General features: G+C 47.4%; 4 protein-coding genes across 11 annotated transcripts; 2 read left to right on the forward strand and 2 right to left on the reverse strand.

The window, feature by feature from the left end:
- The first annotated feature begins 7947 nt into the window (after positions 1-7947).
- On the forward strand, positions 7948-14770 carry SLC37A4 (solute carrier family 37 member 4). 7 transcript variants are annotated; one of them, XM_057695495.1, is made up of 10 exons: positions 8135-8285; positions 9191-9531; positions 10346-10578; positions 10895-11138; positions 11646-11804; positions 12052-12137; positions 12659-12772; positions 12969-13034; positions 13390-13528; positions 13639-14276. In XM_057695495.1, the coding sequence occupies exons 2-10, from the start codon at positions 9384-9386 to the stop codon at positions 13803-13805; spliced, it is 1356 nt and encodes a 451-aa protein (XP_057551478.1). In that variant the 5' UTR covers positions 8135-8285; positions 9191-9383; the 3' UTR covers positions 13806-14276. The 7 variants fall into 7 exon arrangements, with proteins under 7 accessions (XP_057551474.1, XP_057551472.1, XP_057551476.1 ...); XM_057695491.1 differs by lacking the exons at positions 8135-8285; positions 12969-13034 and adding an exon at positions 7948-7965; XM_057695489.1 differs by lacking the exons at positions 8135-8285; positions 12969-13034 and adding an exon at positions 7982-8095.
- Positions 14771-15042: 272 nt separating this feature from the next.
- Positions 15043-18032, reverse strand: TRAPPC4 (trafficking protein particle complex subunit 4). Of its 2 annotated transcripts, XM_057750131.1 has the most exons (5): positions 17511-18032; positions 17174-17348; positions 16454-16557; positions 15690-15816; positions 15043-15410 (listed from the first exon to the last, which is right to left on the reverse strand). In XM_057750131.1, the coding sequence occupies exons 1-5, from the start codon at positions 17683-17685 to the stop codon at positions 15332-15334; spliced, it is 660 nt and encodes a 219-aa protein (XP_057606114.1). In that variant the 5' UTR covers positions 17686-18032; the 3' UTR covers positions 15043-15331. The 2 variants fall into 2 exon arrangements, with proteins under 2 accessions (XP_057606114.1, XP_057606112.1); XM_057750129.1 differs by having other exon boundaries at positions 15043-15816; positions 17511-18026.
- Positions 18033-18051: 19 nt separating this feature from the next.
- RPS25 (ribosomal protein S25) lies at positions 18052-19826 on the forward strand. The gene is made up of 5 exons (XM_057750132.1): positions 18052-18190; positions 18428-18523; positions 18986-19169; positions 19586-19684; positions 19777-19826. The coding sequence occupies exons 1-4, from the start codon at positions 18188-18190 to the stop codon at positions 19678-19680; spliced, it is 378 nt and encodes a 125-aa protein (XP_057606115.1). The 5' UTR covers positions 18052-18187; the 3' UTR covers positions 19681-19684; positions 19777-19826.
- Positions 19792-26832, reverse strand: CENATAC (centrosomal AT-AC splicing factor). Its single transcript, XM_057750128.1, has 11 exons — positions 26661-26832; positions 26351-26514; positions 25804-25902; positions 23605-23671; positions 23466-23528; positions 23076-23140; positions 22873-22978; positions 21843-21873; positions 20279-20365; positions 20075-20207; positions 19792-19993 (listed from the first exon to the last, which is right to left on the reverse strand). The coding sequence occupies exons 1-11, from the start codon at positions 26796-26798 to the stop codon at positions 19930-19932; spliced, it is 1017 nt and encodes a 338-aa protein (XP_057606111.1). The 5' UTR covers positions 26799-26832; the 3' UTR covers positions 19792-19929.

A 26832-nucleotide genomic window follows, 5' to 3' on the forward strand; every position in this document is an offset into this window, starting at 1 on the left:
CTGCCTGTACCTGTGTTGAAAGCTTACACCCCAGCCTACTGACATTCAATTGGCTGTTGTTTTCGGCCTTTAAGTAGTAGCAGGGGCACACAGTGGACTGGCCCAGGTAATGTTGAGGGAGAGTGAATTGCAGACCTAAAAATTCTGCCCTACTTTACATCTTAACCACAGTTCAAGGTCCTCGTCACTCTGGGCTGCCTTCTACCACCCTCCACCTACTCCAAACACACACAGGACCTTATCATCCATTTTCCAGGAAAGCCTCTATGTTTTGGTGTTAATTTGATGAGTCCACCACCCGCCCTCCTATTTCTGAGTCTGGATTTGGGTTGGTGCTGGCAGCCAAGAGCCATTGACATTTATGTCGTCAGATATATCTTTATTATCATTATGTTTTAATGTGGTCAAATCTATTGTACTTTTCTTTGCTAATTTCTTCAGCTGTTTTTAGCACTGGAAAACACCACCTCATCCAGAGACTAATTTAGTGGTTTTATTTTCTTCAGTGGCACTCTTTAATCTGTCTGGGGTTTATTCTGTGTGGGGTATGAGATAGAGAGCTAAACGGATTTTTTTTTCTAAAAAGCTAAATGATTATCTTACACCATTAATTAGTTAATTACCCCCTCCCCAGTTGACTTGGGAGGTCTTCTTCATCATGGTTTAAATTATACATGTGAAGGTCTGCTTCTAGTACATCTTGTTCCTTTGAAATGCCTGGCTACGCTCTAAACCACATAATTACCGTAAGCTTCCTTACAATTGTTAATATTTGGCATTAGAAATTCTCCTCTTTACTCTTTTTTTTTTAAATTTGTTGAGTTTCTTATTCTGATGATCTTTAAAATAATTTTGCCCAGTTTCCAAGAAATCCTATCAGGATTTTGATTGGAATTGCTTATTTTATTTTATTTTTATTTTATTTTATTTATTGGCTGTGTTGGGTTTTTGTTGCTGCACATGGGCTTTCTCAAGTTGTGGGGGGCAGGGGCTACTCTTTGTTGTGGTGTGCGGGCTCCTCATTGCCATGGCTTCTCTTGCTGTGGAGCACGGGCTCTAGGTGCGTGGGCTTCAGTAGTTGCAGCACACGGGCTCAATAGTTGTGGTGCATGGGCTTATTTGCTCCACAGCATGTGTGATCTTCCTGGAGCAGGGATCGAATCCGTGTTCTCTGCTTTGGCAGGTGGATTCTTAACCACTGCACCACCTAGGAAGTCCTGAAATTGCTTTAAAAACCCCAAATGAAGAGAATTCCCTAGTGGTCCGGTGGTTAGGACTCTGTGCTTTTACTGCCTGGGTTCAGTCCCTAGTTGGGGAATTAAATCCCACAAACAGTGTGGCCAGAGAAAAAAGAAAAAAAAAAAAAACAGCAGAAAACAACTCCAAATGAATTTGGAAAGGATTGGTGTTTTTACAGTATCAAAATCATAGTTTCTTTTTCAGGCATGTAGTATAATTTGCATTTATTCACATTAGGTTTTTTTTTTTTTTTTTTTTGAGAAGATTAAAAGTATTTATTTACCAAAAGTAACTATTGAATATACCATATGTTTTATAAGCCTGTACTGGCATTTCTTTATTCTTTTCTTTTCGTCTCCACATTAGGCTTTATTATCCTGCAGTAAAGCCCGCTTACTTTTGGGGAATGTCGTCTTCTTATTTCCTTTGCTTACTTTTCTTGGGCAATAAAGAGTGAGAATACGAGTGTTTGCATCTCTACAATGTCCTGACCATAAGATGCTTTACAATGTTTTCTCATTTAATTCCCACAGCGATGCTGAGGTGGGTCAGATCATCCATGTTCTATCTGAGGGAACTGAAATGGGAGAAGACAGGGAAATAACATGACCCATGGCTGAAAGGAGGCTAAGGATTGTAGCTACATTGGTGCTGCAGGCATTGAAGGACTGTTAAACTCTATTTCTGGGCCATTTTGAGGGCTCTTGTCAGGTGTCTCTGTCCTCACACATGTGGCTGAGCAAATCTTGCCCAGACTTTCTAGTTCTGGCTGACCTCCGAGACCCACTCCTTTCTCCTCTGAGTCAACTAGCTGCATCAGCAGTGGCCAAAGCAAGATTTCTGTGCCTACCTCTGCCTCTGAATCCCCACCATTCTCTCTCTGGTAGGGACTTTCAGCACTTCCCGTTGGAATTATGACTGTCCAGTTTCTGTCCCTTCCATCTAGTGCTCTCAATAGCAAGGTGATTCTCAGCAAACAGTTCTTTGAGTGTTTCACTCTCCTCAGCTCAAAATCCTTAACTCTATAAACATGTTTAAAATGCTGTAATAGAAAAAAAAATCGAGATATAAAAGTATTTAGATGGTGTGAATGACTGTTCATCTAGCAATTTACAGAGCATTACAGTAGTGTTTTGCACCAAACACTTAGCTGCGTACAGCGGTAAAGGGGCCATAGTACATCCTCAGGGAATTTATGTAGTTGGGGAGGCTGACAAGTAAATGGGCAATTTAAACTCGGAGAAAAACTGTAAGATTATATTTATATATTTTAAGATATACACGTACATATACAGAAAAGAGTAAAAGCAGAAACATACAATGTAATTAAAAGTATATAAAGATTGCTTGGGGTCATAATATTCAGAATGTATGACAGCTGCAGTTCCATTCTTATAGATGTGAAAATATTTGCTCTCCTGTGGCTTTGGTCCAAAAGAGTAGAGTTGAATCTGCAAGAATAAACTAAGTACCTATGGATGAATAATGTCGTGTATCAGTAAACAAAGGATGTTACAGCCATCAAGCCCTCAGCCACTGCAGCCGCCCCCAACTGTGCACCCTGGGGGATTCAGGATGGAGATAATAGGATACTGGCCCAAATAATTAATGTGAATATGAAAGGATTGATTTCAGCCCAGACTCTTACTTCTTCCACTACGTTAAAAAGTGCTACATTCATTAACCTGAGATGTCTGGTTTTTCTTTAATTAACAGTAATCGTTTGATGTTCTGACCACCTAGTTTTTGTTGCAAAAACTCCTATGTATCCTGGCTCGCCTCTTACCTCTTCAGAGCAGTCTCTCAGAACTATCTGAGAAGCTGTCTTCTGGGTTTAAGTTCTCAGCAAGTCTGCCAAATAAAACACAGTTCTCAACTTTTAGTTGTGCTTTTTTTTTTTCAGTCGACATACCTAATCTTTTGCCAACATTAATTTAGATTGTCCATGATGATTAGTTTTACTATAACAAAGTATAATAAAAGAATTTTTTCTTTTGGCTGCACCGCATGGCTTGCGGGATTCCCCGACCAGTGATCAAACCCTGGCCACTGAAGTGAAAGCACCGAGTCCTAAACACTGGACCACCAGGGAATTCCCAATAAAAGAATATTTATCATGAACACATCACAGTATCAGATAAACTTTTTTTTTTTTTTTTTTTTTTTTGGCACACGGGCTTAGCTGCTCCGCGGCATGTGGGATCTTCCTGGAGCTGGGATCGAACCCGTGACCTCTGCATTGGCAGGCGGATTCTTAACCACTGCGCCACCTAGGAAGCCCCCAGATAAACTTTTTATAACAGAAAAATATGAAGGAACAAAAAAAGATAAAACAGCTACCACAGAGACTTCCCTGGTGGCGTAATGGTTAAGAATCTGCCTGCCAGAAATAGAGACACAGAACAAACATATGGACACCAAGTGGGGAAAGCAGGGAGGGTTGGGGGGGAATGAATTGGGAGATTGGGATACCAAATTGTACACTCTAAATATATGCAGTTTATTGTAAAAAATAAAAAAATAAAAAGTTAAAAAAAATAAAATAAACGTTATTTTACACGGTTAGAAAAGCCATCATTAAAAAGTCTGCAAATGACAAATGCCGAAGAGGGTGTGGAGAAAAGGGAACCCTCCTGCACTGCTGGTGGGAATCTGTTGGTAAACTGGTGCAGCCACTCTGGAGAACAGTATGGAGGTTCCTTAAAAAACTAAAAATAGAGCTACCATGCGATCCAGCAGTCCCACTCCTGGGCACCTATCTGGAAAAACCATAATTCGAAAAGACACATGCACCCCGATGTTCATAGCAGCACTGTTTACAACAGCCAGGACACGGAAGCCACCTAAGTGTCCACCCACAGAGGAGTGGGTAGAGAAGATGTGGTGCACACACAACACAGTGGAATGCTACTCAGTCCTAAACAAAGAATGAAATCATGCCATCTGCAGCAACACAGACGGATGGACCGAGAGAAGATCACACGATGTGAAGCCAGTCAGTCACTTACAAGGATAAGCGATGAGCAGGCTAAAAAGATGACACAAATGAACTTATTTACAAAACAGAAACAGACTTGGACATAGAAGACAGGCTTGTGGTGACCACAGGGAGAAGGGGTGGGGGAGGGGTAAATCAGGAGTTTGGGATTAACAGATACACACTCCTACATATAAAATAGGTAAACAACAAGGATTTACTGTACAGCACAGGGAACTATGTTCAATATCTTGTAAGAACCTATAATGGAAAAGTACTTAAAAAAGAATATATATGCATGTGTATAACTGAACCACTCTGCTGTACACCTGAAGCCAACACAACATTGTAAATCAACTATACGTCAATAAAAAAATAAAATAAAAATAAACAGCTATTTTAAAGAGAAAAAAAAAAAAAAAGAATCCGCCTGCCAATGCAGGGGACACGGGTTTGAGCCCTGGTCTGGGAAGATCCCACATGCCGAGGAGCAACTAATGCCATGCGCCACAACTACGGAGCCTGCAGGCCTAGAGCCCGTGCTCCTGCAACAAGGGAAGCCACCGCAATGAGAAGCCTGTGCACCGCAATGCAGAGTAGCCCCCGCTCGCTGCAACTAGAGAAAGCCCGTGCACAGTAATGAACACCCAACATAGCCAATAAATAATTTAATTTAATTAAATTACTCAAAATTAATGGCTTTCTATAAACAAAACAAAAAAACAAAACAGAACAAAAAACAGCTACCACAAACAAAAAAGTAGTGTCTCCCCCATAACTCTATTTGAAGGGGTAGAACAGTGTGATTAGAGGTTTGTTGAAGCTAGTGTGAAAGGAAATTGAGTATTGTGTTTATTTCTTATTTTATACAGCTCTTATTCTTTATAAAAATGTTTATAGTCACACCCATAAAAGTGTGACCTGTGGCATCTGAAATCAAACACTCTGTAATTATTTAAAAGGGTCTTTAAAAAATTATAATACAAAGGTCTGTGCTCTATGAGCAGTCCTCCACTGTGCACTGTAACAATAAAGATTACTTTTAATACAAATACTAAGTGTTCGGGAGTTTTGAATGACTGAATTTAACAAACATCATTTCATAGTTGCTTTTTACATCTTTTTTGTTTTGGGGATCCTCCACTTCAGTGGGGTCTCAGTAACTTGGAGCTCTTCAGCAAATTCTTTTTCTGGCTGTGAGTCAGAATCAGGAGAATCCCACCCCCACCCCCCATCCCCCCCGCACGCGCTGCGCCCTGCTCCCCCCCCCCCCCCATCTCAAGCCACATCACCTTCTCCTTTGGGATCTTCTACTTCATTGACGGCAAGTCTGCAATATTGTCGATATCTTTCAGATAATTTACTGCCCATTTTTTGCTGATATTGAAACTCCAGTTCTTCATTAATTTTATCATGTTTCTGCCTGTTGGTTTCCTTCCAACTGCTAGATCCAAATTCATGTCTGGGGTGGCTGCAAGCTTCACCCAGTGCAGACGGGAGTCCTACAGAAGGGACTCCTGCCACTGGCCCAAGCAGCGCCACTCCAGAACACCTAATGAAAGATTTTAAAACGGGATTATAAAAGGATAAAGAATTATGATAACTACATGCAATGTATAATCCTTGATTGGATTCTGGATTTTTAAAAAGCTCTAAAAGACATCTTTGGAAAAATTGGAGACATTTAAATATGGACTATATATTGACAAATACATTTCTTGAGTATGAAAACTGTATTGTAGTTAGTTATGTAGGAGAATGTCCTTGTTTTTAGGGCAATACAGGCCGAAATATATAGGGGTGAAACTTCACAATGCCTGCAACTAATTTTCAAATGGTTCAACAACAAATACATGTACACATACAGATATTAGGAAAACATATTAGCAAAATATTTAACATTTGAGAGGTGAAGGGTATTCTTGCAGCTTCTATAGGTTTGAACATTTCCAAAATAAAGTGATAGGAAAGTTAACTTAATCTGGATGGTGGTTACAGGGGCATTAACATGTTTTAAAAAAACAAAACATTGAGCTGTACACTTAAGATTTGTGCTTTTTTTTTTGTAATTTATTGTATGTTATGCCTTAAAAATAAGTTAGGAGACAAAACTTAAATGGCTTCCTGTCTATTAGATGAAGTAGTGATTTTTTGGTCTGGTTTAGTTTTGGAGAAACTTGTTTTCCTGGTCCTGGACTCTACCTCCTGAAAGCAGAGCCTGATATACGCTAGACTCCGGCTCCGTAGATATCTGTTGAATTAATCAAGTTCATTCACAAGTTGTCCCATCTTATCTTGCCTCACCTCCACCTCCTCCCTTCTCTGATCACCTTCCCCATGGTTAAAAAACAAAATTCACAGGGAGGGTGGGGGGGACTCGAGGAGGGGGAGTCAAGGAAGGGAGGGAATACGAGGATATGTGTATAAAAACAGATGATTGAACCTGGTGTACCCCCAAAAAATAAAAATATAAAATAAAAAAACAAAAAAAAAAACAAAAACAAAATTCAATTTAATAAATTCTAAAAATCTTATTGGTTTTATTCGACAATTTATGAACCAGGACACATCCAATCTAGCAGCCAGAAAGCTGCTCTGAGGAGCTGTACAAAATGAAAGGCTTTTATAGGTAGAAGGGAACAGAAACAAGGAATTAAACTAGGCAAAAAGCAGATTGGTTATTACCAGGTTACTTTCCTTTAGGGAATGGCAGGGGGTCTACTGGTAGATTACATAACTAGATAACTAGTGCTGATCAGCTGATTCTTTTTTTTTTTTTTTTTTGGCCTAGCCGAGTGGCATGTGGCATTCTAGTTCCCCAACCAGGGATCACACCCGAGACCCCTGCCTTGGAAGGGTGGAGTATTATCCACTGGACTGACAGGGAAGTCCCAGGTGATTCGGGAGTTTTGAATGACTGAATTTAACAAACATCATTTTATAGTTGCTTTTCTGCATCATTTTTGTTTGCTTGACTTATTTAAGATTCCATTTCTGGGAGAGCCAAAACTACAATTAAGTCTCCCTTTGGTGATGTGGGTCTTAGCATAAGCAACTCCATTTTGCACCTGTTGTGTTTTTAACTTCACTCTAAAAGAGCTTTACTCTCAACTTTAAAGCACTTACAATAATTTCAGCAATTCTCTGATGGCCTCTGTGAAAACAATTATCTAAATTTTCTGAACTCTTATCTCAATTTTCTGTTGAATCCTCACAACCACCCTATGAGGTGGGTAAGAAACTGGGTTCATAGAGATTATTAATTATCCAGGGTCATGCTGTCAGAAGTAGCGCGTCCGGGATTTGAATTTGTTTTACTCGGGGCCCATACTTTAAACACTCCGACTATTTTGTTTTAACTCTGCCCCCAGTAGTCTGACCGCACATAAACGTTCAAATTGTGCTTACTGAGGACTGCATTAATTTCTTACAGAAAATACTGTGTTCTCTTAAAAGACGTTTCCCGTCTGTGAACACCTGGGGAACAGTGATTGGTAGCCGGAGGCACTCACTAAAAAATGGTTTGTCGAATGCCATCAGTTAAGAAGGGAACGTACGACTCCAGCCACTAAGGGGCGCTGCCCTCGCCCAAGGACCACCGTCACCCGCAAACTTCACTCTAAACCTTTGGGGCTGGACTCGATTCTCCGGTCGCGGAGACGCCAGCGGAGGCCCCGCCCCAGCTTGGCACATGCGCATGCGCCCGCCGAGCCCCGCCCCATGCTGCTCCAGCTCCCACCTCAGTTCAGGTAGGGGGCGGTGTGCGCGGGAGGGGCGTCGCCTGTGGGCGGGGCTGGAGCGGGAGTCTCAAAGGTACTGCGGCTCCTTTGTTGGAGGCCCAAGTCAGGATCTAACCCGGAGCAGTTTCTGCGGCTGCCGGTACAGGGGTGGGGCAATCGCTGGGTCTGGGGGGCCGCCAAGGCGCCGTCCGGGACCAGCACGCGCCCGCTCCTTTCTGTCGCACGAGTCCTGGGGTCTCCGCACCTCTCCAGCCCGTGCACTCGCGCCCCCGTCCGTGCCCAGCCGGAGTCGAGTGTCCTGGGTAGCCTGAGGCCACGGGGCTGGGCAGGTGCCGAGAGCCCGCCGCCGCGCTCCCTCCTCCCCCTTCTTGCGGCTCGGCCCCACCCCGCGGGCCCCGGCCACCCGGCGCCGGAAGGGGCCTTCGGGGCGTCTGTGCGGCAGCCTGCTCCGCTTGCGCCCACGCCTGCGGCTCCAGTTGCTTTCCCGACCGAGCGGCAAAGCCGGGGGCGTGTTGCCGGGGCCCTGGGAAGCTTGGGCACTGCGCCTGGAGTCCGCCGCTGCGCCTTCCCGCCCACGGGCCGTCGGGTCACGGTCTCTGAAGCCCCAGCCTGCCAGACAGGAGCCCATAACTGACGTCGAGGGTAAAGGGGACCACAGGCAGCTGAGTGACCCCACCAGGATCCCAGCCTCTAGTGGGGCTTTCGGTGTGACACTGTGGGTCCTGAGCTGGGAACTTCCTTCCCCCGCCCCTCGCTTACACTTCTGCAACTGTCAGTAAACAGTTACACTCTACCGTGTGCTAAGCACGGGGAGTTACAGGCCTCGAGGTCACTCCGGAAGACTTGAAAGTGAGGTGATTGGGGGTAGGTGTCTGATTGAGTGTGTGTGTGTAGAAACACCCAACACCTAGTGCAGTGCCTCGCAACCAGTAAGCCCTCAGTAAATCTGTGCTGAATGAAAGAGAAGGTAGGTGGTTGAGGGAGTGGGGCTAGAGAGGGCAGCTCTACTCATCCCACCCCTGCCTCCCCTGGGCGCAAGCAGACAAAAGTAATTAGGTTAAACCTTTAATCACAGCTGGTTTCACAGGCAGAGGGACAAGGAAGAGCCGGGAAATGCAGAAATCCTGAGGACACAGGGTGCTGGCCTGGCTCACGGACGCTGCCTCTCTCTCGGACCCCCTCCAGCCCCCACAGCTTGGGCATCAGTAATCTCCTGTTTTCTTGTCTCCCTCAGGACACCGGGTTCCCTGCAAGCCGCCCCAGGCTTAATGATTGTCCAGAAGGTGGCTATAAAGGGAGCCTGGGAGGCTGGGCAGAGGAGGGAGCAGAAAAAGCCTAACTCAGCAGATCTGGGCACTGAGAGCTGCAAGCAGGAGCCGTGGTCAGAGACTCTGTGTCCTGGCCAGTAGGGCCTGCTCCTTCCCACCATGGCGGCCCGGGGCTACGGCTATTACCGCACTGCGATCTTCTCGGCCATGTTTGGAGGCTACAGCCTGTACTACTTCAACCGCAAGACCTTCTCCTTTGTCATGCCATCATTGGTGGAGGAGATCCCTCTGGACAAGGATGACTTGGGTGAGCCCTGGCAGGGCAGGGTGGTGGGTCCAGGAACACAGGAGCAGCAGGACAAGTTGGGTGTTTGTGCAGTGTGGTGGGTACAGGCATGTAGTATGTGTGCAGTGTCTGCACAGCAGAGGCCAGGGGACAGTGCCTGTGCTGGAAGAGGCGGCGCTGAGATTCATGTCTGAGAGCACAGGTAAAGGGCTGTGGGTATGGTCTGTGCATGTCTGAGGGCTGCTTATCTGATGTGTATGTGTGTGTGCGCGCGCGCCTGTGCCGGTGACCAACATGTGTCCCCAGAGGCACTGTGTGTTAGGGGGATTCTCAGCATGGTTTCTGCATCTGTGTGGGTGCAGGCTGAGACCACAGGGTGAGTGCTGGCCACTGACACTGTGAGCATTGGGAACTGAGGAGTTGGCACAATGACTCCACGTGGCCTAGCAGGCTACCCTCCAATTCTAAGCCTTTTGCCCCAGGTTCTGAGGTGGGGCAACAGAACTGCCAGAGGCCCTGAGGGGGAAATAAGGCTTTTGAGAATCCCTGGGAGGAGGGCTGTCCTGCCTGACAGCTGCTGCTGGAACTCTTCAAGAGGCTGAAAAGTCATGGGTCAGCCTGGGGCTAGAGCTTATAGAGGTGGGAGGAATAGCCTGGCCCCATGAATGAATGTCAGGATTCCAACACAGGCCCCTCCTGTTCCTCTTGGAAGGAAACTGCCTCATCCTGCCAGGCACCTCTACACACCTGACCCCATGCCTTCCCCACCCTCCTGTGCCTCTGCCCCATCCCCTAATCCCCTAGATGTCCTGCTCCCTGCTCCCCTCCCCTGCAGGGCTCATCACCAGCAGCCAGTCGGCAGCCTACGCCATCAGCAAGTTTGTGAGTGGGGTGCTGTCTGACCAGATGAGTGCTCGCTGGCTCTTCTCTTCTGGGCTGCTCCTGGTTGGCCTGGTCAACATAGTCTTTTCCTGGAGCTCCACAGTACCTGTCTTTGCTACTCTCTGGTTCCTCAATGGCCTGGCACAGGGGCTGGGCTGGCCCCCATGTGGCAAAGTCCTGCGGAAGGTGAGTGTCTGCTTCCAAGGAGCCAGTTCAGATTGGCAGAGAGGACACATAAAGAGCACATGGGCAACCCAGCACCTCCAGCCCCAACCCAGAGCAGGTTCCTCAGGAGTTCCAGTCCAGCTCCTGTTGCTTGTCAACGTATTTTAGGAGGCTGAACATGGTGGGATCAGGTGGCAGATGAGGGAACTGGCCCTGCCAAGTAGAAGCGCACTCACCCTCATCCCTGTAATGTGAGCTTCTGGGTCTGCCCCACCTGACCCCAACTTCAATACGGACTGTAGGCTGGGCACCTACTCTTTCCCCCTCTGCCTCACAGTGGTTTGAGCCATCTCAGTTTGGCACCTGGTGGGCCATCCTATCAACCAGCATGAACCTGGCTGGAGGGCTGGGCCCCATCCTGGCAACCATCCTTGCCCAGAGCTACAGCTGGCGCAGCACGCTGGCCCTATCTGGGGCACTGTGTGTGGTTGTCTCCTTCCTCTGCCTCCTGCTCATCCACAATGAACCTGCTGATGTTGGACTCCGCAACCTGGACCTCACCCCCTCCAAGGGCAAGAAGGGTGAGCACCCACTGAAGCCGACCCCTGGGGAACCTTACTCCATCATTCACCTGGCGGACTTTCACTGAGGACCGGCTGTGTTCCTGGTCCTGTGCTAGCCAATGGGTGTCGGGAAAGGGATAGTGATGGAGAGTGGTTGGGGGATAAATAAAACTCCATCCTGAGAGTCACTTAAGTACCAGACAAGTGGCAGAGCCAACAAATGCTGACTCATGGTATAGCCTAGTCCTTCCTTACAACAGAGCCAGAGTTTCCTGTGTGGACAGCATCCTAAGCTTAAGTGGCTTGGGTGCCTTCCTGCATCCCTGCTGCTCCTCAGGTTCTCTTTCATTCGTTGAGACTTGCAGTGGAAGGGAGAGGGCAGAACAGTGCATGAGGGGGTAGCTTTCTGCTGATCCTTGGCTATGTGGATGGACTCTGCCCCTGTGGTAGTTAATGAGTGGTGGGGGCTCGGTGGGTAGGGCAGCCGGAGCAGAGTCCTGAGGCCTCGCCTCCTCCCACCCCCAGGCTCCTTGAAGGAGGAGAGTACCTTACAGGAGCTGCTGCTGACCCCCTACCTGTGGGTGCTCTCCACTGGCTACCTTGTGGTGTTTGGAGTAAAGACGTGCTGTACTGACTGGGGCCAGTTCTTCCTTATCCAGGAGAGAGGACAGTCAGCCCTCGTGGGTGAGATGAGTGTTGGGATGGGGCAGGCCTAGGGAGCAGGAGCCAATGCAGAGCATGGGAAATGCAGGCCTGGTTCCCTTTATTCCCTTTCTTCTTTCCCTGAGGCCAGGCACTACTCAAGCAGCTGTGGCCAGTCACCCTTGGGCACCCTGAACCTCCCTGGGTGTAAGTCAATCGGGGACAACCCCAAGGTGTAACACCCTTCCACCCTTCCTTTCCCTCTTCCCACCACAACTCCCCACTGCAGGTAGCTCCTACATGAGTGCCCTGGAGGTTGGGGGCCTTGTAGGCAGCATCGCAGCTGGCTACCTGTCAGACCGGGCCATGGCCAAGGTGAGTGGGCAGAAGGGACAGGAAGGAGGAGGGTCCCTTTAAATCCTCCCGGTATGATTGGGACAGGCACCAGACAGGTGGGAGCCCTGGGACATAGGCAGCTTGGCATATGCTGGTTAGGTTGGGTGAGGTAGGAATGATTCCAGGCTGCTCTTCTTTGTTAGGGATGTAGAGATGAGGCTCTTGGGAAAAGAGTTTTAACTGATGTCAAGAAGAGCCAGAATTTCTCTCTGCCTAGCAGCAGGCTTCTTCACAGCCCCAGGAAAACTGGGGTTGGGGGAGGACAGGGTGCAGCCCGCCAGCACGTGTCCCCAAACCTGCCCCAAGTGGAGGAAGGGATGTTGTGGAGTTTGGCCTCAGAACATAATAAGCAGGTCCCAGGGCCTCCCAGAGCTGCCTTGGGCCAAGAACTGCGATGGGATTGCCAAAGACCTGTCAGCAGAGGCCTGCTGTGTCAGAGTCCAGGGGTGAGGGTTCTCTGCTGCTCCTGGGGCCTGATGTTGCTGGGACTGTGTCCACAGGCAGGGCTGTCTGTCTATGGGAACCCCCGCCATGGCCTGCTGCTATTCATGATGGCTGGCATGACAGCGTCCATGTACCTCTTCCGGGTAACTGTGACCAGTGACTCCCCCAAGGTAAATAAAGAGGGCCTGGCCCGTGGCAGGGACAAAGATGAGAAAGCAAGGGACCACTGACTCTCCCTCTTCCTGGCCTTTCTCTGCCTCTGATTGCCCTTTTCAGTTCTGTTTGTACCTCAGTTCCCCTCCTCTGTACTCTGGTGCCCCTCCTTGACTCTAGGCCTGGTTTCTTCTCCTCCCCATGCTCCTCTAGGATGTTGCTTTCTGGACTCTGGCCCTTCACCCTCTCGCTGAGCTCACAGGCTTTACAGAGCATGAGGTGCCCTATCTTTCTCTCTGGTTTCCCTCTTGGTGTGTCTCACCTCTGTCCTACTCCCTCTGCCCTGCCCTTAGCCAATCCAGTTTGCACAAATCCTGAGAAGAGACAGCATCTCACTTGGAGGGATGGCTTCTGTACCTCCCTCACCTACTCGCACAGGCCCCTGGGTTGGTTCAGTGTGGCCCCCACTCCTCTACCTCTGCAGTCAGTTGCACTGGGAAGGGCAGGGGTCACTTACTGTCTCCTTACTATAATTGTTTGCTCCTGGGGCCAAGCATGCTTCTCTCCTCTGGCAGGGGTAGGGAGGTAGTAGGCTTTCTCAGACTTTAAATGCTGCCCTGCACTGCCCCTGCAGCTCTGGATCCTGGTGTTGGGAGCTGTGTTTGGTTTCTCCTCTTATGGTCCCATTGCCTTGTTTGGAGTTATAGCCAATGAGTGTGCCCCTCCCAACTTGTGTGGCACCTCCCATGCCATCGTGGGACTCATGGCCAATGGTAAGTGATACCCCCACTGATGCCTTGCACACAGGCCAGATGGGGGCTGGAACAAGCCCCACTGGCTCTGTCCTCACAGTGACTCAGGCTCTTCCCTTCCTCCCTGACAGTGGGCGGCTTTCTGGCTGGGTTGCCCTTCAGCACCATTGCCAAGCATTACAGCTGGAGCACAGCCTTCTGGGTGGCTGAACTGATCTGTGCGGCCAGCACAGGTGCCTTCTTCCTTCTACGAAATATCCGCACCAAGATGGGCCGAGTGCCCAAGAAGGCTGAGTGAAGACACTGCGGGCTCTGGAGCATTCTGTCCCACTTGTGGCCTTTCCCCTTCATGGTGGTGGGGGAAGGGAGGGAGGGGGCTATCTGGCTAGCACCTTTGACTTTCCCTTTCTGCTCCTCTTCCTTCATCCAAGCGGCGCTGGAAATTATCAGTGGCTAATGAGATCCCAGCTCCCCATCCGATCTCTATTTAAAAGGCAGCCTTTGTTCTTGGACTCCATTAGCTCCTATTTCCTGCCTTCAAAGAGGAAACCCCTGCACTCAGGGAGTTTCCTATACCCTTCTCCCTTTTCTGGGCTCTGCCCTTCCCCACCCCACCCCATCCTCATCTGAGGAGAGGCTCCTCCTGCAGCGGCAGGGCAGCAGTGGCCCAGGACTTCTGCCCTGAGGCCTCTCAGCAGGGGGCAGCCGCTCCTGCCAATACCTCGGACTCCAGGGGAAGACAGTCACTCTCACCAATACCCAGGGTACAGCAGGGGGTTATGGGTGGGCGGGTATAAAGACTTGTTATAGAAAATTAAAACTAGATTTGATACTAAACCCTGTCAGTGAGTCATTCTTTCAAAAGGGGTAACACAAGCCAGAGACAGCTTTCTTTGGGAAATACTCCATTAATACCTGCTTTTTCCACCGGAAAGAGAGACTTCATTCCCCTGGAAGGGAAAGCTGAAGTGTAGATGGACTCCTTTAAGCTCATGTCTCTACTGCCTTCAACTTCATACTACATAATTCAACGCACATTTTGGAGATAAAGCTACTGGGTGTTGGGGCAGGTTAAATAACTTGATGGAAGGAGGCAACAGTGTAGTCAGAAAGCCTGGGTTGAAACTCAGTCTGCTGGCAACTAGCTTTGAGACTTTGAGGCAGAGAGTTTTGTACACTGCTTGCTAAATCTCATCTGTAATAGAAACAGAATGTACCCCGAGGTAAGGGAGAGAATTAAGTGAGATAAAGCAGGAAAACCTGGCTGTAAGCACTTGGTAAATGTTCCATCATCATTTTCATTACTGTCATCACCACCCTCCCCACCCCCCACACCTAGGAAGTCAGCAGCAGTTCTCGAACTAGGTTCAAGGCTCCTGATTCAAAGTCCCATGTTCAATCATTCACTTAATGAACATATATTTGTTTTGTTTTCTACTAGAACATAGTATCTTACCCTCCCAGAATTCCCTTATCATTTCTGTCTTCCCGCCTGAAACTTTCCCCCCAAAACCATCAATTAGGATACCAAACACTGAGATCAAAGGAATGTTTATTACAGCATTTATGGGCCTACCTCCTCCATAAATAATCTGTACAGAGTTAGGAAGTAGGACCATGATAGGTACAGGAGAAAAGAGCATGGTATTAAGGCTCGGGGATCAGTACATGTCATCAGGCTCAGCATCCTCCCACTTTCAAGTGTACTAACAATGCTGCTGGGATCTCCATCGGAGTGGAAACAGCAGGACCCCTGTTGCAGGATCTCTCAAGAATTTGCTGGGGGTGGGAGGAGGTGGGGTTGGGGTCCATTGTAGGTTCAGCTTAAGACCCAGGTCCAAAAGTTCCAGCCTTCTCTGCCACCTCCAGGGCTAACTTCAGGTTCTGGTCAAACAGCTCACACCTAGGCCAGGCCCAGGAAGCACAAATAAGGACAAAGTGTGAGGCCTGGCTCTCTCCCCACCTTGGGTGCAGAGGCAGAGCCAGTGGAAACTCTGCTTGAAGAGGGCCATGAACCCCAAGAAAAGTCTTTGGTTTCTCAAAAAAAAATAAGTAGAAGGCTTGTTACTTTTGTTTTATTTTAAAATAACTCTATTACACTTCAAAATGACATTGGGGAAGAGCACACAGGGAGGGGGAACAAGGAGGCTTTGACCAGAATCTGGGGAGTGGGACCACATACCTGATGGGCATTTCCAGGGAGTAAAATGGATTCTTCAGGGCAAAGTCTGAGTAAATCTCATAAATCTTTCGGAGAAGAGAATCTATCCCAGCCTGCCTAGGATCTGCCAGCACCACAAACTTTATCCCTGGAGAGGGACCAGGAATGATTACCAAAGGGTAGAGAATGCAGTAAATAATGTTGTTCTTTGTTCGTACAGCACTTTCACATGCCCGTTTTAATTTTGTCCTTATTGCTACAAAGAGCATGAAAAGCACGATTTTGAACCTACAGGTGAGAGCGGAAAGGTGAAATGACTGTCGCATCACCCAACTGACTGACCAGGCTTTGGGTTCTAGCTCTGTCGCTTACTTCTGGCCTAGGGGCCCCTCAGCAGAAAGTGCTAGGCAGGGAACCAACTCAGGCAGTTTTCAATGATCTGCCTTCAGGTCAGGGACTGAGGCAATGACACTCTTGATCCAAAGGCCATTTCCATTTGGCATTCAAATTTCATTTTGCAACAACACTTACACCTTCCAAAACGTGTGCAACATGAGACAACATTAAGGTGAGTTTATCTGGGCACAGGAAAACTAGGGCTGAGCACGCTCAGTGGCATGGACAAAACTGGCGTCAAATTAAATACTGGCTTTAGGTTTATAAAACAAATAACTGTGTGCAGAAAAGGCTAACCACCACCCCCTTGCTTACGAAAGCCAACTTCGGTCAATCTCTTCCCCCAACCTGCCCCATTGCATCCCCCTGGCCTATCTGGAGGTGCGTACCTGTCAGTGTCTGGAAGCAGTGCAGTTTGAATGTGTCTGTCTCCAGCATCTCAATGCCTGAGCTGCCCTGTTCAGGAGACAGCTGGGAGCCGATTGCGAACAGCCTATTTGCAAAAGAGGCAAAGTTAGGAATGCACCTCATTGCTATAAGAGAGAAGTGCTTCTCGGAACTTTTCCAATAAAGTGACCCTTATCTTCTGAAGAGTACACATTACAGCTTGAGATAGTCAGAAGCAGCAGCGTGAACTACTTGGCAGCAATACCAACATTTCTTAAAAATTCACTTGAATTCTGCATGTATTTTACATTCATACTTTGCTACAAAACACTGTACTGTGAAAACTCTGGAGAAAATTAACACTCTGGGACTATGGGCCATCTTTACTCACCCTGTGACTATGCACATCCAGCACCTCTCATACCATAACTGACAGCAGGAAGATATCTTAAAGATCATTTACCTCAATCGCCTGACTTTAAAGACTCAAAGAAGAGAAGGTGACTTACACAAACAAAATCACACCACGGCCAGCATTACCTAAAACCTAGTCTCATACTGGATCAGTTCTTTTCAAGACACAAGAACTGACGATTTAGAAGGAGGCAGAGGAAGGTAAGCACCGCCACTCAGGAAGTGTCCGAGCGCAGAACCACACTAATCCAGCCAACCTATGGGCCAAGTGCAGACGGACAGAATCTAGGAAGGGATGTGAGACTTACGAGTGGAACATGGAGGCTAGCATGAGCTTCTCATTGGAGGTGAGGCGAGGCCGGCCGAATCGAATGGACACCGGGTAGTTAGCAGGGTTGCCCAGGTACTCCAGCACCTCCTTCCCATCGGCCGTGTACTTGCCGTTCACGTCCACACCATTGATGGCCAGCACTGCGTGGCCCACTGCAGAGGCGAGCTAAGCGTCAACGAAGCTTCAGCTTGGAGATCCCAAAAAGGGGAAAATGGATTAGGCCCCAACCCCTCACCCTCTCCGCCCCCAGTCCAGGGACACCACCCCACAACGGCAGCACCGGGCCCCGCCCCCGGGGCCCGAGTCTAGCCCACCCCGGATGCCGTCGCGCTGGCCGAAGGCAACCAGCACACGCTCGTCGTGCAGCTTGAGCAGCAGATCAAGCGGGTAACTGAAAGTTTTCTCAGCCTCGGCCCGTGGCGCGTAGCTGTCCAATTGGTAAATGAGGCCGCCAGCTTTGTTCACCACATATACACTGAAAATTGCCATTGCTGCTGCCGCCGCGGCTGCGGAACTGCCTCCCCGTCCCGGCCGCGCCCCGGAACCGCAGCGCGGGACCTGCCCCCGGCGCCCCCGGCCGCGCTTCCCCTTGCGGCCCCGGCGCGCGGCCCTCTGCAGCGCTTGCGCACTTGGAGCACGCCTAGGTGTCAGTAATGCCTGGAAGTTAGTTGCCGGGATCTAGAAAATTGCTTTCCGTCCCTTTTTCCCGGGTCTTAGTGTCAGGAAATAGCAACACGTGACTGCCTCAAGAGCTAGCCGCAAAGTCCAAAAAGCAGGTGCACGCTCCAACGCGAGCAGCGGCGGGGCCAACGCCCACCTCCTGCAGCCAGTTCCGGGCCTGCGCATCCGGACTTCCTCCGCGCGGCTCCGCCTCCTGCCCCGGAAGCACTCGCCCGGACCGAGGTTTCTGGGTTTGTTCGTGAGAGGCGCTTCCTTTTTGTCCGACATCTTAGCGAGGCGTGGTGGTAGCAGCTGCTCTCCAGGCTTCGCAATGGTGAGCTCCGTTCGGGGGAAGCCGCCGTGGTTCTGGGAACCGGCGGTGCCAGCGCGCATTTGGGGCGGCATCGGAGGAGTGATCCCGGAACTGCCGGGCCGCGTGTCGAGGCGGGCGGGCTCTTGCTTCCCACATGTGCTTCGGCAGTGGAGTCTGGGCAGGATGGGGGGGTCGCAGGAGTAGGGGGAGCGTGGGGCTTCCTTGTGACCTGGCCGCATTGCCGCTCTTTTTCTGTAGCCGCCCAAGGACGACAAGAAGAAGAAGGATGCCGGAAAGTCGGCCAAGAAAGACAAAGACCCAGTGAATAAATCTGGGGGCAAAGCCAAAAAGAAGGTAGGAGAGAGTCGTTCGAACGTTGAGGGAGGCTGGGGGCGCCCGTCCCACGTCGATGTAGTAATAAGTGACGCATAGCAAATAGCTTGTAACGTTGTGAGGTCTAGAGTCAGATTATTAGAGCTTATGCTCTCATCACCATTCTTTCCCTCATTTGGAGAGTGGGGTGATATGTGCTATTTAGAAATTAAACAGATGTGTACAAAGCATTTATTCCGATATCTAACACGGTGTTATTTTTAACTGGTCCCGTGGGGCTCGGTCAATATCCCATAGTCTCAAAAGTAAGTTTTTTCCCCTTCAACCTGATGTGTCTTTGATGCCCTTAACGGCAGCCAGGATTTTTTACTTTGAATTCCTGGCTTTCTTATTATTTTGAGCCCTGATTTGCAGAGTTTCTGCAAATTCTGACGTTTTTTCTTTTCTTTTACTCCTCTTCCCCCCTTTTCTTTTTGTGAGCAGAAGTGGTCCAAAGGCAAAGTTCGGGACAAGCTCAATAACCTAGTCTTGTTTGACAAAGCAACATATGACAAACTGTGTAAAGAAGTTCCCAACTATAAGCTTATAACTCCAGCTGTCGTCTCAGAGAGACTGAAGATTCGTGGTTCCCTGGCCAGGGCAGCCCTTCAAGAGCTTCTTAGTAAAGGTGAGAGGGGTGTGTTGTACTGATTTGTATGCTTTTGCACCTTAAATTCGCCTGACGGTGTTAGCCATCTTAAGTGCAGTAGGTGGTTGTTAGTAATGTAATTCTAACATGTTATTACCTAGGCTGTTGGTTACTGCCTAATAATGGAAACAGTGGTTTTGAAGTTATAGTAAAGTGCTGTGAGGGTGGCCATCCTAAAAGCAGGTAATGAGTCCCTTGTTTTAAAAAGGGTAAGTCAAATTAGATTATCACCAAGTCAAATTAGATTATCACCAAGCGTGTAGGCATGCCTCCTAAACTCAAGCTTAAATTCAGCATTTTTGTTTTGGGATGCAATATAAAACCATTAAATGTTTCTAGTGTCTATTAAGTAATTCACAGTACTATTGTATGAAAATTTTACCCATTCTTCCTAGGACTTATTAAACTGGTTTCGAAGCACAGAGCTCAAGTAATTTACACCAGAAACACCAAAGGTGGTGATGCCCCAGCTGCTGGTGAAGATGCATGAACAGGTGAGCAAGAACCCAGGCGTTCATGGTGTAGGAAGTACACATCCCCCTAACAAGGCTCTGTAGTTCTGATTCTTGATTTTTTTTTTTTACAGGTCCCACCAACTGTACATTTTGAAAAATAAAACTTTATTAAATCAAATAAGTGGATATGTCTGTTTCCTAAGAAAGGCAGTTACAAAGGATGGGTATGGGTTTGTTGACTTGGCTTTGCACCTTGTGGTGGTTGGAAATGTATCAGGAAACCATTAATTTTTTTCTTTATTTGACTGCTGTTTTTTTCTTGCTGCGGCTTCAGTTTTGAATTGATGCCTGAAAGGAAATGAAGGGTTAGCAGGAGGAAGGGTGAGATCTCCAAGGGGGAGTGAGCTGGGGTCCTGGCACAACCCATACCTGGATTGCCAGCGGCGTCCATTATTCCAGACCCGGCCAAAAGAGGGCAGCCAGCCTGCACTGGTACTGGAGCTGTGATCAAAGTTGGCCCCGACTCTGTCTGGTGGGAGTTTCTTCAATTTCTGTTTTTCCTCTACAATGAGCAGTTTTATTTGAGTAGGAAAAGTTAAAGAATCCATCACCATTTCATTTTAGTTAACTTACTTTCTTTAAGAAACTCTTCATAGGAGGGTCCTATTTGTTGGTTCCCAGAGCTACAGTCATCTTGGACCATCCAAGGAGGTGTGGCACCTAGAAAAGGAAGACTCTTTAAGCAGAAATGAAAGGACTTTTAAAAAGTTGTTTTTAACCTTCAAGCTATTGTGAAACATATCCTATAAATGTTTAAAAACCGAGGAATTCTGGGCCATGGGAAGTTGAGAGGCATAGGCTAATTCAAAACATGCTGATACTTAATACCTGTGTACAATTTGAAATGTTTGGGGTGAAATCATCACCACCATGTATCCTTGTGCCCCTTTAAAATACCTTCTAGCACACCTTCCTTATACCTTTTCCCAGACCCAGGCAATCACTATTGTGCTTTCTGTTGCTATAGATTAGTTTGCATTTTGTGTAAACAGAACATATATACTCTTGTCTACCTTTTAGCATACTTATTTTGAGATTTGTGTGTTGCAAGTATCAGTTGTTCCTTTGTCGTTGAGTACTTGAATTGTTCATTTGCTGAGGCACATTGGGATTTTTTTTTCAACTTTTTTAAGAACTTGTTAAACCATTTTCCAAAGTAGTTATGCCATTTTCAATTTCTACCAGCAGTGTATGAGAGTTCCTGCATATATATATATGGTCAGTCTTTAGCCTTTTTAAATTTTTTGGCCATACCGGGTGGCATGTGGGATCTTACTTCCCCGATCCAACCTGTGCTCCCTGCATTGAGTGTGCGGAGCCTTAACCACTGGGCTGCCAAGAAGTCCCTAGTTTTAGCCATTTTGATGAGTATCTTTTTATGTCTTTTTTGGGTTTTGAGAGGTCTCCATATACTGAGAATACAAGTCCTTCGTCAGATGCTGCTTTACTTTAAGTTTACTATGTTAAAGTTTGTCATCTTCCATGTTTCAAGCAAAATATTTTTTCCCTTAGTTGAAATAAAGGAGAGGAGTGGCATGGCTAATGCCATGGTGGGCACTGTGTAGGGTATAGCGACTTCTCTGGCCCTCAATTGCAAGGAGTTTTATTTTTTAAATTTATTTTATTGAAGTATAGGTGATTTACAGTGTATTAATTTCTGCTGTACAGCTAAATGACTCAGTTATACACATATTCTTTTTCATGTCCTTTCCCATAATAGTTTATCACAGATATTAAATATAGTTCCCTGTGCTATACAGCAGGACTTTAATTTAGTTTTTACTCTTTATTTTCACTATTAAATGTATTATTTCAAAAAACACTCTTAATACACACATTCATAGTGGCTGAACAAAAACCCATATAAGAGTTACCATGTCTGACATTTTTTAACTTTAAAACACCTTAGATCTGAAAGTTAAAAAACAATAACTGGTAAGCAGTTGAATGTACATCTGTTACTTTCCTGAGTTACTCGGATGCATCTGATGTGTCTTGGATACCCTTCTACCAGTGAAAGGAACTAAGTGTGTCTCAAAGATCCCAAGTTCACTGATAGTGCTGTATCTTAATCAACTTTATTCTTTGGGGGAAAAAATGCCTCTTACAGTTTGGGAAACATCACCCTGGGCCTTACCTGAGTGGATGTTACCAATTCCTGGTGTATCCTGTAGTTGGAAATGGGAAAAAAATCATAAGAAAGCCAAGAGATGATAGGATACTCATATAGCCTAGAGGAAGAATGTTACAGGAGGTGGATGGAACCACTGCCACAATGCTAGTTCTGCACCAGGTTGGTGTTAAATCTCGCACAGCACAGTAAATCATTGAAAGACAGTCTTATCTTCACCAGACTCAAGGTCTTAGTAGTGGAGATGTCCAAAAGATAAAGTGCCTACTGCATGCTAGGTAAATGAAACCCTTTCCTCACAGAGCATACATACTACTGGGGAAGAGAATAAGTATGAATTACACAAATTACATTCACAGCTTTTTACATGGTACTACATTTATAACAGTTTTCCATGAAAAAGTGACATTTGAGCTAAGAACTAAAGGAGGGTAAGGATTAAGTAGACGATGAGGCAAGGAAAGCATGTCATTTAAGACAATGGCAACTACATGTTCAAAAGCGAGGAGCACAGCATGGCTGGAGGATAGAATGTAAGATAGGCGATGCGATTATTTTCTGTTGTGTTTGGGACAAGATTGCAGCAGTAGGAATTGTTCCAAGGTGGAATAAAGGCCAACTCGTATTCAGGAGATAAAATAGATAGGACATACTCATTGGGGGAATGTGAAAGATGAAAGGAAGGAGGGGATAAAAATCTGCATCTACAGTTAATGGAAACACGGGAGTGGTGTGGGTTAGCTTCAGGTGCCTGTGGGGTATCTACAAATGTCCTGTATTGAGCTGGAACTGTGAGTTCTGCCGAGGATAAGATTTAGGAGTCTGCACTCCTATGCGGTAGTGGGGGCAGTGTGTGGATAAGCTCACTGTGGAGGATGAGGCAAGTCTTAAAAACGTGATACTATGGGACAGGGCAGCAAGAGGGAAAAGCCTGCTAAGTCAGGAATGGCCAGAACACACAGAAAAGCCAGGAGAGATGGGTGTCCTGGGAACTGAGGGGACACTGGCCCTTCCCCAACTTTTTTGTCCATTGTACCTGATGGCCAATGAACGTCAGAGGTTGTCCTGTCTCCATCCAGTCAAGCTCTGGGGCTGGTGGCAGGTCCAAGTTTGAGGGCTGCTGTGAGGCGGAGGCTACTTGGCTGAAAAAGACAAACAGGAGCCAGGCTGGCAGATGAGGTTACAGAATGTTCTAAGAGATGTCAGAACTCCCAACAAGAGGTTTCCTAACAATCTTACCTGTTTGTCCCTTTCTGGCTTCCAGGTGCCGAAGAGCCCTCTTCTGGGTATGGCACTGTCTGAGGCTGAGTTTGATTCAGGAAAAATAAATGTGTCTAGGATGCTTAAGAATTTGCCTAGGCTATGCTCCCACCCTCCATAAGTAAACAAATTGACATATCGAGGGCACTGCCCATATCTTGCAAACTTCCTTCCCTCCCTCCCAGTGCGGCCCACATGTCCAGTGACAAAGGCCTGCCCCCTGGTGAGCAGGTAAGGGAATTCAAGCTGAGCAGATAAAGCACGGAGTCCATGAATTCTAATAAGAGCTGGTAGGTGAGATGCTGGACCTGGGAGAACCAGGAATCAGTAGATTTGGATACTGCTCTGGCTCCTCCGAGGGAAACCAACCTCTAAGACAGACCGAACCACCTCCTGCCGGCTGTGCTCCATCTCACGGATCTGAGCTGCCATCTGTGGGAGAGAGGCTGCTTAGGTAGGTACCAGACAGTAGGGGCTGGGTCCTTCAGAGGCCTTTTCTTTAACTCACCTTTTTAATCACTTCATCCTCTTTCTCCTCATAGGAATCCAGACTTTTCACCATGGACTTCTTGAATCTAAAAAGAAAAAGGGCAAGTCAGCCCAGAATCCCAGTCCCTGCCAGTTGTGAAAAGATCCTCAGTAGATCATTTTTCTCTAAATTTTGAACAGTGTCAAACTCCCAGAAACAAAATAGTACAATGAACACCCATGTACCTCTCCCCCAGATTCACTGTTAACATTTTGCCATACTGGCTCCAGTTCTCTCATAAATACATTTCCTTTCTGCGAAGAACATGAGACTTAATTCTGAATTTTTCAACATGCTTCTCCTGGGAACAGGAACAGCCTATGAAACCATTTACCATACTTAAGAAAATAAATTACCCTTTTTTGATGTCCAAAGTGTCCCATATTTGGGACAACAATATATTTGCAGTTGTTTTTTATCCTACAATATGCACAAAGGTATCAGAATAGCATCAATGCTACTATCAACAATAAGACTACTAAGCAAAGCTCAAGATTTCTTTGCAGTTCATTAGTCCTTAGAAAACATCCTTCTGAGGGTGCACAGTCAGATTTTTGAGTTCAAATGTTACTTGAATTTTTCTTGTCATTGTTATCAATTTAATATATAATTAAGACAGTTTGCCTCATTTTAATATGTAAAACATTTATATGGGGGAATGGCTCTACCATGGTGCCCTGGCAGCCTTTCCTTATAGGCAGAGCCTTGAAGCACAGCTTATCAGAGTCTTGGCTGAAGGTCTGCGTGATCTTCCCAGAACACAAGAGGACAGGAGGGCTGAGAGCAACTGCTAGGAGACCATCTCCCACTCATCTCCGTATCTCTCGTGGAAGGCCATTATGAAAGTTTCTCGTCAACTTCCAGTTCTGATGGGTTATGGGGCTTTCCACTTTCAGGTTAGAGCTGCAGATACAAAGCATGTAGCTGCAGTCTAGACTTGGCTCCCCAGCAACACTATCGTACCACTCACACTGCAGTCACCCGCCCTATCTGTATCTGTATCAGTATGGTCCTTTTTGGTGTGTGGGACGACGTGGGAAGCTGACACTTCGGGCTTACTCTTTTCACTGCCTATGTAAGTAATAAACTGCCTGAATCTAAAAGTGGCTCATTGTGAGACTTCCCTGGTGGTCCAGTGGTTAAGAATCCGCCTTCCAATGCAGGGGATGCGGGTTCTATCACTGGTAGGGGAACTAAGATCCCACATGCTGCAGGTGAACTAAGCCCCGACAGAGCCAAATTAATTAATTTTAAAATAATAATAAAAAATAAAAGTGGCTGGTATCTTTACTGGTCAAATCAGTCAGGCTTGGCCTGGCCTTGTCTTGTGTGAGCTTGAAATTTATAAAGTTCAAAAGCCAAACTATATTTAAATATTTTAAAAGTTCAAAGAGTCCATCCTCATAATTCTCAATTATAACCTTTTCTGCTCAACTATCCTTTATTCACCCACCAAAAACCATATGGAGCTGGGTCAGGGTGTGAGGAGTGAGTCGCCTCAGTTTCTTATCTACTCCCAGTATGAACAACAAATTTTAAGACAAGGTGGTGGGATTTAGGCATTTCTTATTTCCTAATTATTCTCCACACTGAGTAGAAAGGAATAATAAATAGCATGTGTTCTCTTAACTTTGGCTTTGGGATCCCCTTGGGTTCCACACTCCAGAATCTCAATATGGTCCCAATGAAAGTGGTGATGTGAGGCTGCCTGAGTCCTCTTCCTGAGGCAGGCAGGGCTCACTCCCTCTCTATGCTGCCCAGCTTCCTGCACTCCAGTTGCTTGGGGTCCTCCGAGGCCAGTTAAGATAGAGTCAAACTATTAAAAGTGGGCACTGGGTGAGCAACAGTTTCTTGCACACTATAAAAAGCATCTTCCATTCCTAAAGAACCTTAGTAGTCTCTGTGTCACACACTGAAGTAGTTGATTATGGTCAGGTTTATTATACCCTGTTCTCTATTTGCTAAATACATTGTAAATCCCCACCCCAACTAATTATAAACCTTTGGAGCTATTTCTTTTGTGTCCAGTACGGTGCCTAGAATAATGAGGTCTACAAAGACAATGGTTACTAATGAAGTCCTTACTAAACTTTCCAATTAGTTGAGGAAGCTCCAGTACCCGACACAGACCCAGAGAATCCACACTCAGCTACTTCATCATGTGAAGTAGTGACTTACCGAGCATAATCCTGCGGGGAAATCAAAAACTTCTCTTTCATCTGGAACTCAGCCTTGTTCTCCCACCAGAATCTGTTGGTTGCTTTCTTGTGCTCTGGACTGAGAATGGAAAGGATACGTAATCTCAGTGATAGACTACAGAATATTACACAGATATCTAGGCATTGGATAAATAATGCAAACTGACATCTAGGTTTCTGTCTCTGGGCAAGGCTGAGAGAAGAACATTGATAGTAGTCTCTTCCATATCTCCAGTCTCCCCCTTCCAATAAAAATGTGAGGATCTGAGAGAAAGTGACAGGAGGGAACCTTGATTGAGCCAGCTGCCCAGCTGACTTGCCCAGCTAGACCACACCAGCACCACTGGGACCCTGGCAGCCATAAGCTCGCTACCCCTCAGGGTTGGCAATGCCTACAAGATGACTCAGTCATCCCCCCCCCCGCCCCCCGATCAAATCACAAAAGCGTTCTTTCTCTCACCCACCCTAAACCCTCCCTCCCACAAATGTACACGACTGTTGTACGCGGCTCCCCGCCCGGCGCTCACCTGGCCAGATGCTCCAGCAGCCCCCCGTGCAGCACGGTCAGGTTTCCGTGGCTCAAGTGTTTCCTCACCTCACAGCCGCAGCACAAGCACCAGCAGCACCGCTCGTGCTCGGGCACATAACGCTCCACCTGAGCCGCGCGGACGGCCCTGCGGGCTGCCTCCACCTGCAGCGGAGAAGGTGCCAAGGGGGAGGGGCTAAGTAGGACCCCGGCGGGACTCCCCCCCCCGATCCCACCCCTCGGGCCGTCACAGCCCCGCCCTCATCCCCGCCCCAGGCCGTCCATGGTTTCCTCCAGCCTCCCGTCCGCACCTGAGGCAGAAGCCGCTCCAAAGCCACCTTCAGCTGCCGCTGGTGCTTGCGACTGTAGACGTGCCCGCGACCGCAGAAGAAGGTCTGGCGGCAAAGAGGGCAGCGCTGCGCCGGCGCCATCGAGCCAGCACTGGGCATCCGCAACGCGCAGCCGCCCCTTCGCCGTCCGGTG

The sequence above is a fragment of the Hippopotamus amphibius genome, chromosome 9, assembly GCF_030028045.1.
Source record: "Hippopotamus amphibius kiboko isolate mHipAmp2 chromosome 9, mHipAmp2.hap2, whole genome shotgun sequence".
Classification (NCBI taxonomy): Eukaryota; Metazoa; Chordata; class Mammalia; order Artiodactyla; family Hippopotamidae; genus Hippopotamus; species Hippopotamus amphibius.

Bases quoted from the DNA above. Each gene is read 5' to 3' on its own strand.
- TRAPPC4 (XM_057750129.1), bottom strand. From the start codon at position 17,685: ATGGCAATTTTCAGTGTATATGTGGTGAACAAAGCTGGCGGCCTCATT. The intron at 16,558-17,173 runs GTAAGTCTCACA...TTTTGCAAATAG, and splicing joins CTAGCCTCCATGTTCCACTC to GCTGTTCGCAATCGGCTCCC. The intron at 15,817-16,453 runs GTACGCACCTCC...GTCCCTCTCCAG, and splicing joins CTGCTTCCAGACACTGACAG to GGATAAAGTTTGTGGTGCTG.
- RPS25 (XM_057750132.1), top strand. The intron at 18,524-18,985 runs GTAGGAGAGAGT...TTTTGTGAGCAG, and splicing joins GGGGCAAAGCCAAAAAGAAG to AAGTGGTCCAAAGGCAAAGT. The intron at 19,170-19,585 runs GTGAGAGGGGTG...CATTCTTCCTAG, and splicing joins TCAAGAGCTTCTTAGTAAAG to GACTTATTAAACTGGTTTCG.
- SLC37A4 (XM_057695495.1), top strand. From the start codon at position 9,384: ATGGCGGCCCGGGGCTACGGCTATTACCGCACTGCGATCTTCTCGGCC. The intron at 11,139-11,645 runs GTGAGCACCCAC...TCCCACCCCCAG, and splicing joins CCCCTCCAAGGGCAAGAAGG to GCTCCTTGAAGGAGGAGAGT. The intron at 13,529-13,638 runs GTAAGTGATACC...CCTCCCTGACAG, and splicing joins CGTGGGACTCATGGCCAATG to TGGGCGGCTTTCTGGCTGGG.
- CENATAC (XM_057750128.1), bottom strand. From the start codon at position 26,798: ATGCCCAGTGCTGGCTCGATGGCGCCGGCGCAGCGCTGCCCTCTTTGC. The intron at 23,529-23,604 runs GTGAGTTAAAGA...TCTCTCCCACAG, and splicing joins AGGATGAAGTGATTAAAAAG to ATGGCAGCTCAGATCCGTGA. The intron at 20,366-21,842 runs GTAAGGCCCAGG...TTCCTTTTCTAG, and splicing joins AATTGGTAACATCCACTCAG to GTGCCACACCTCCTTGGATG.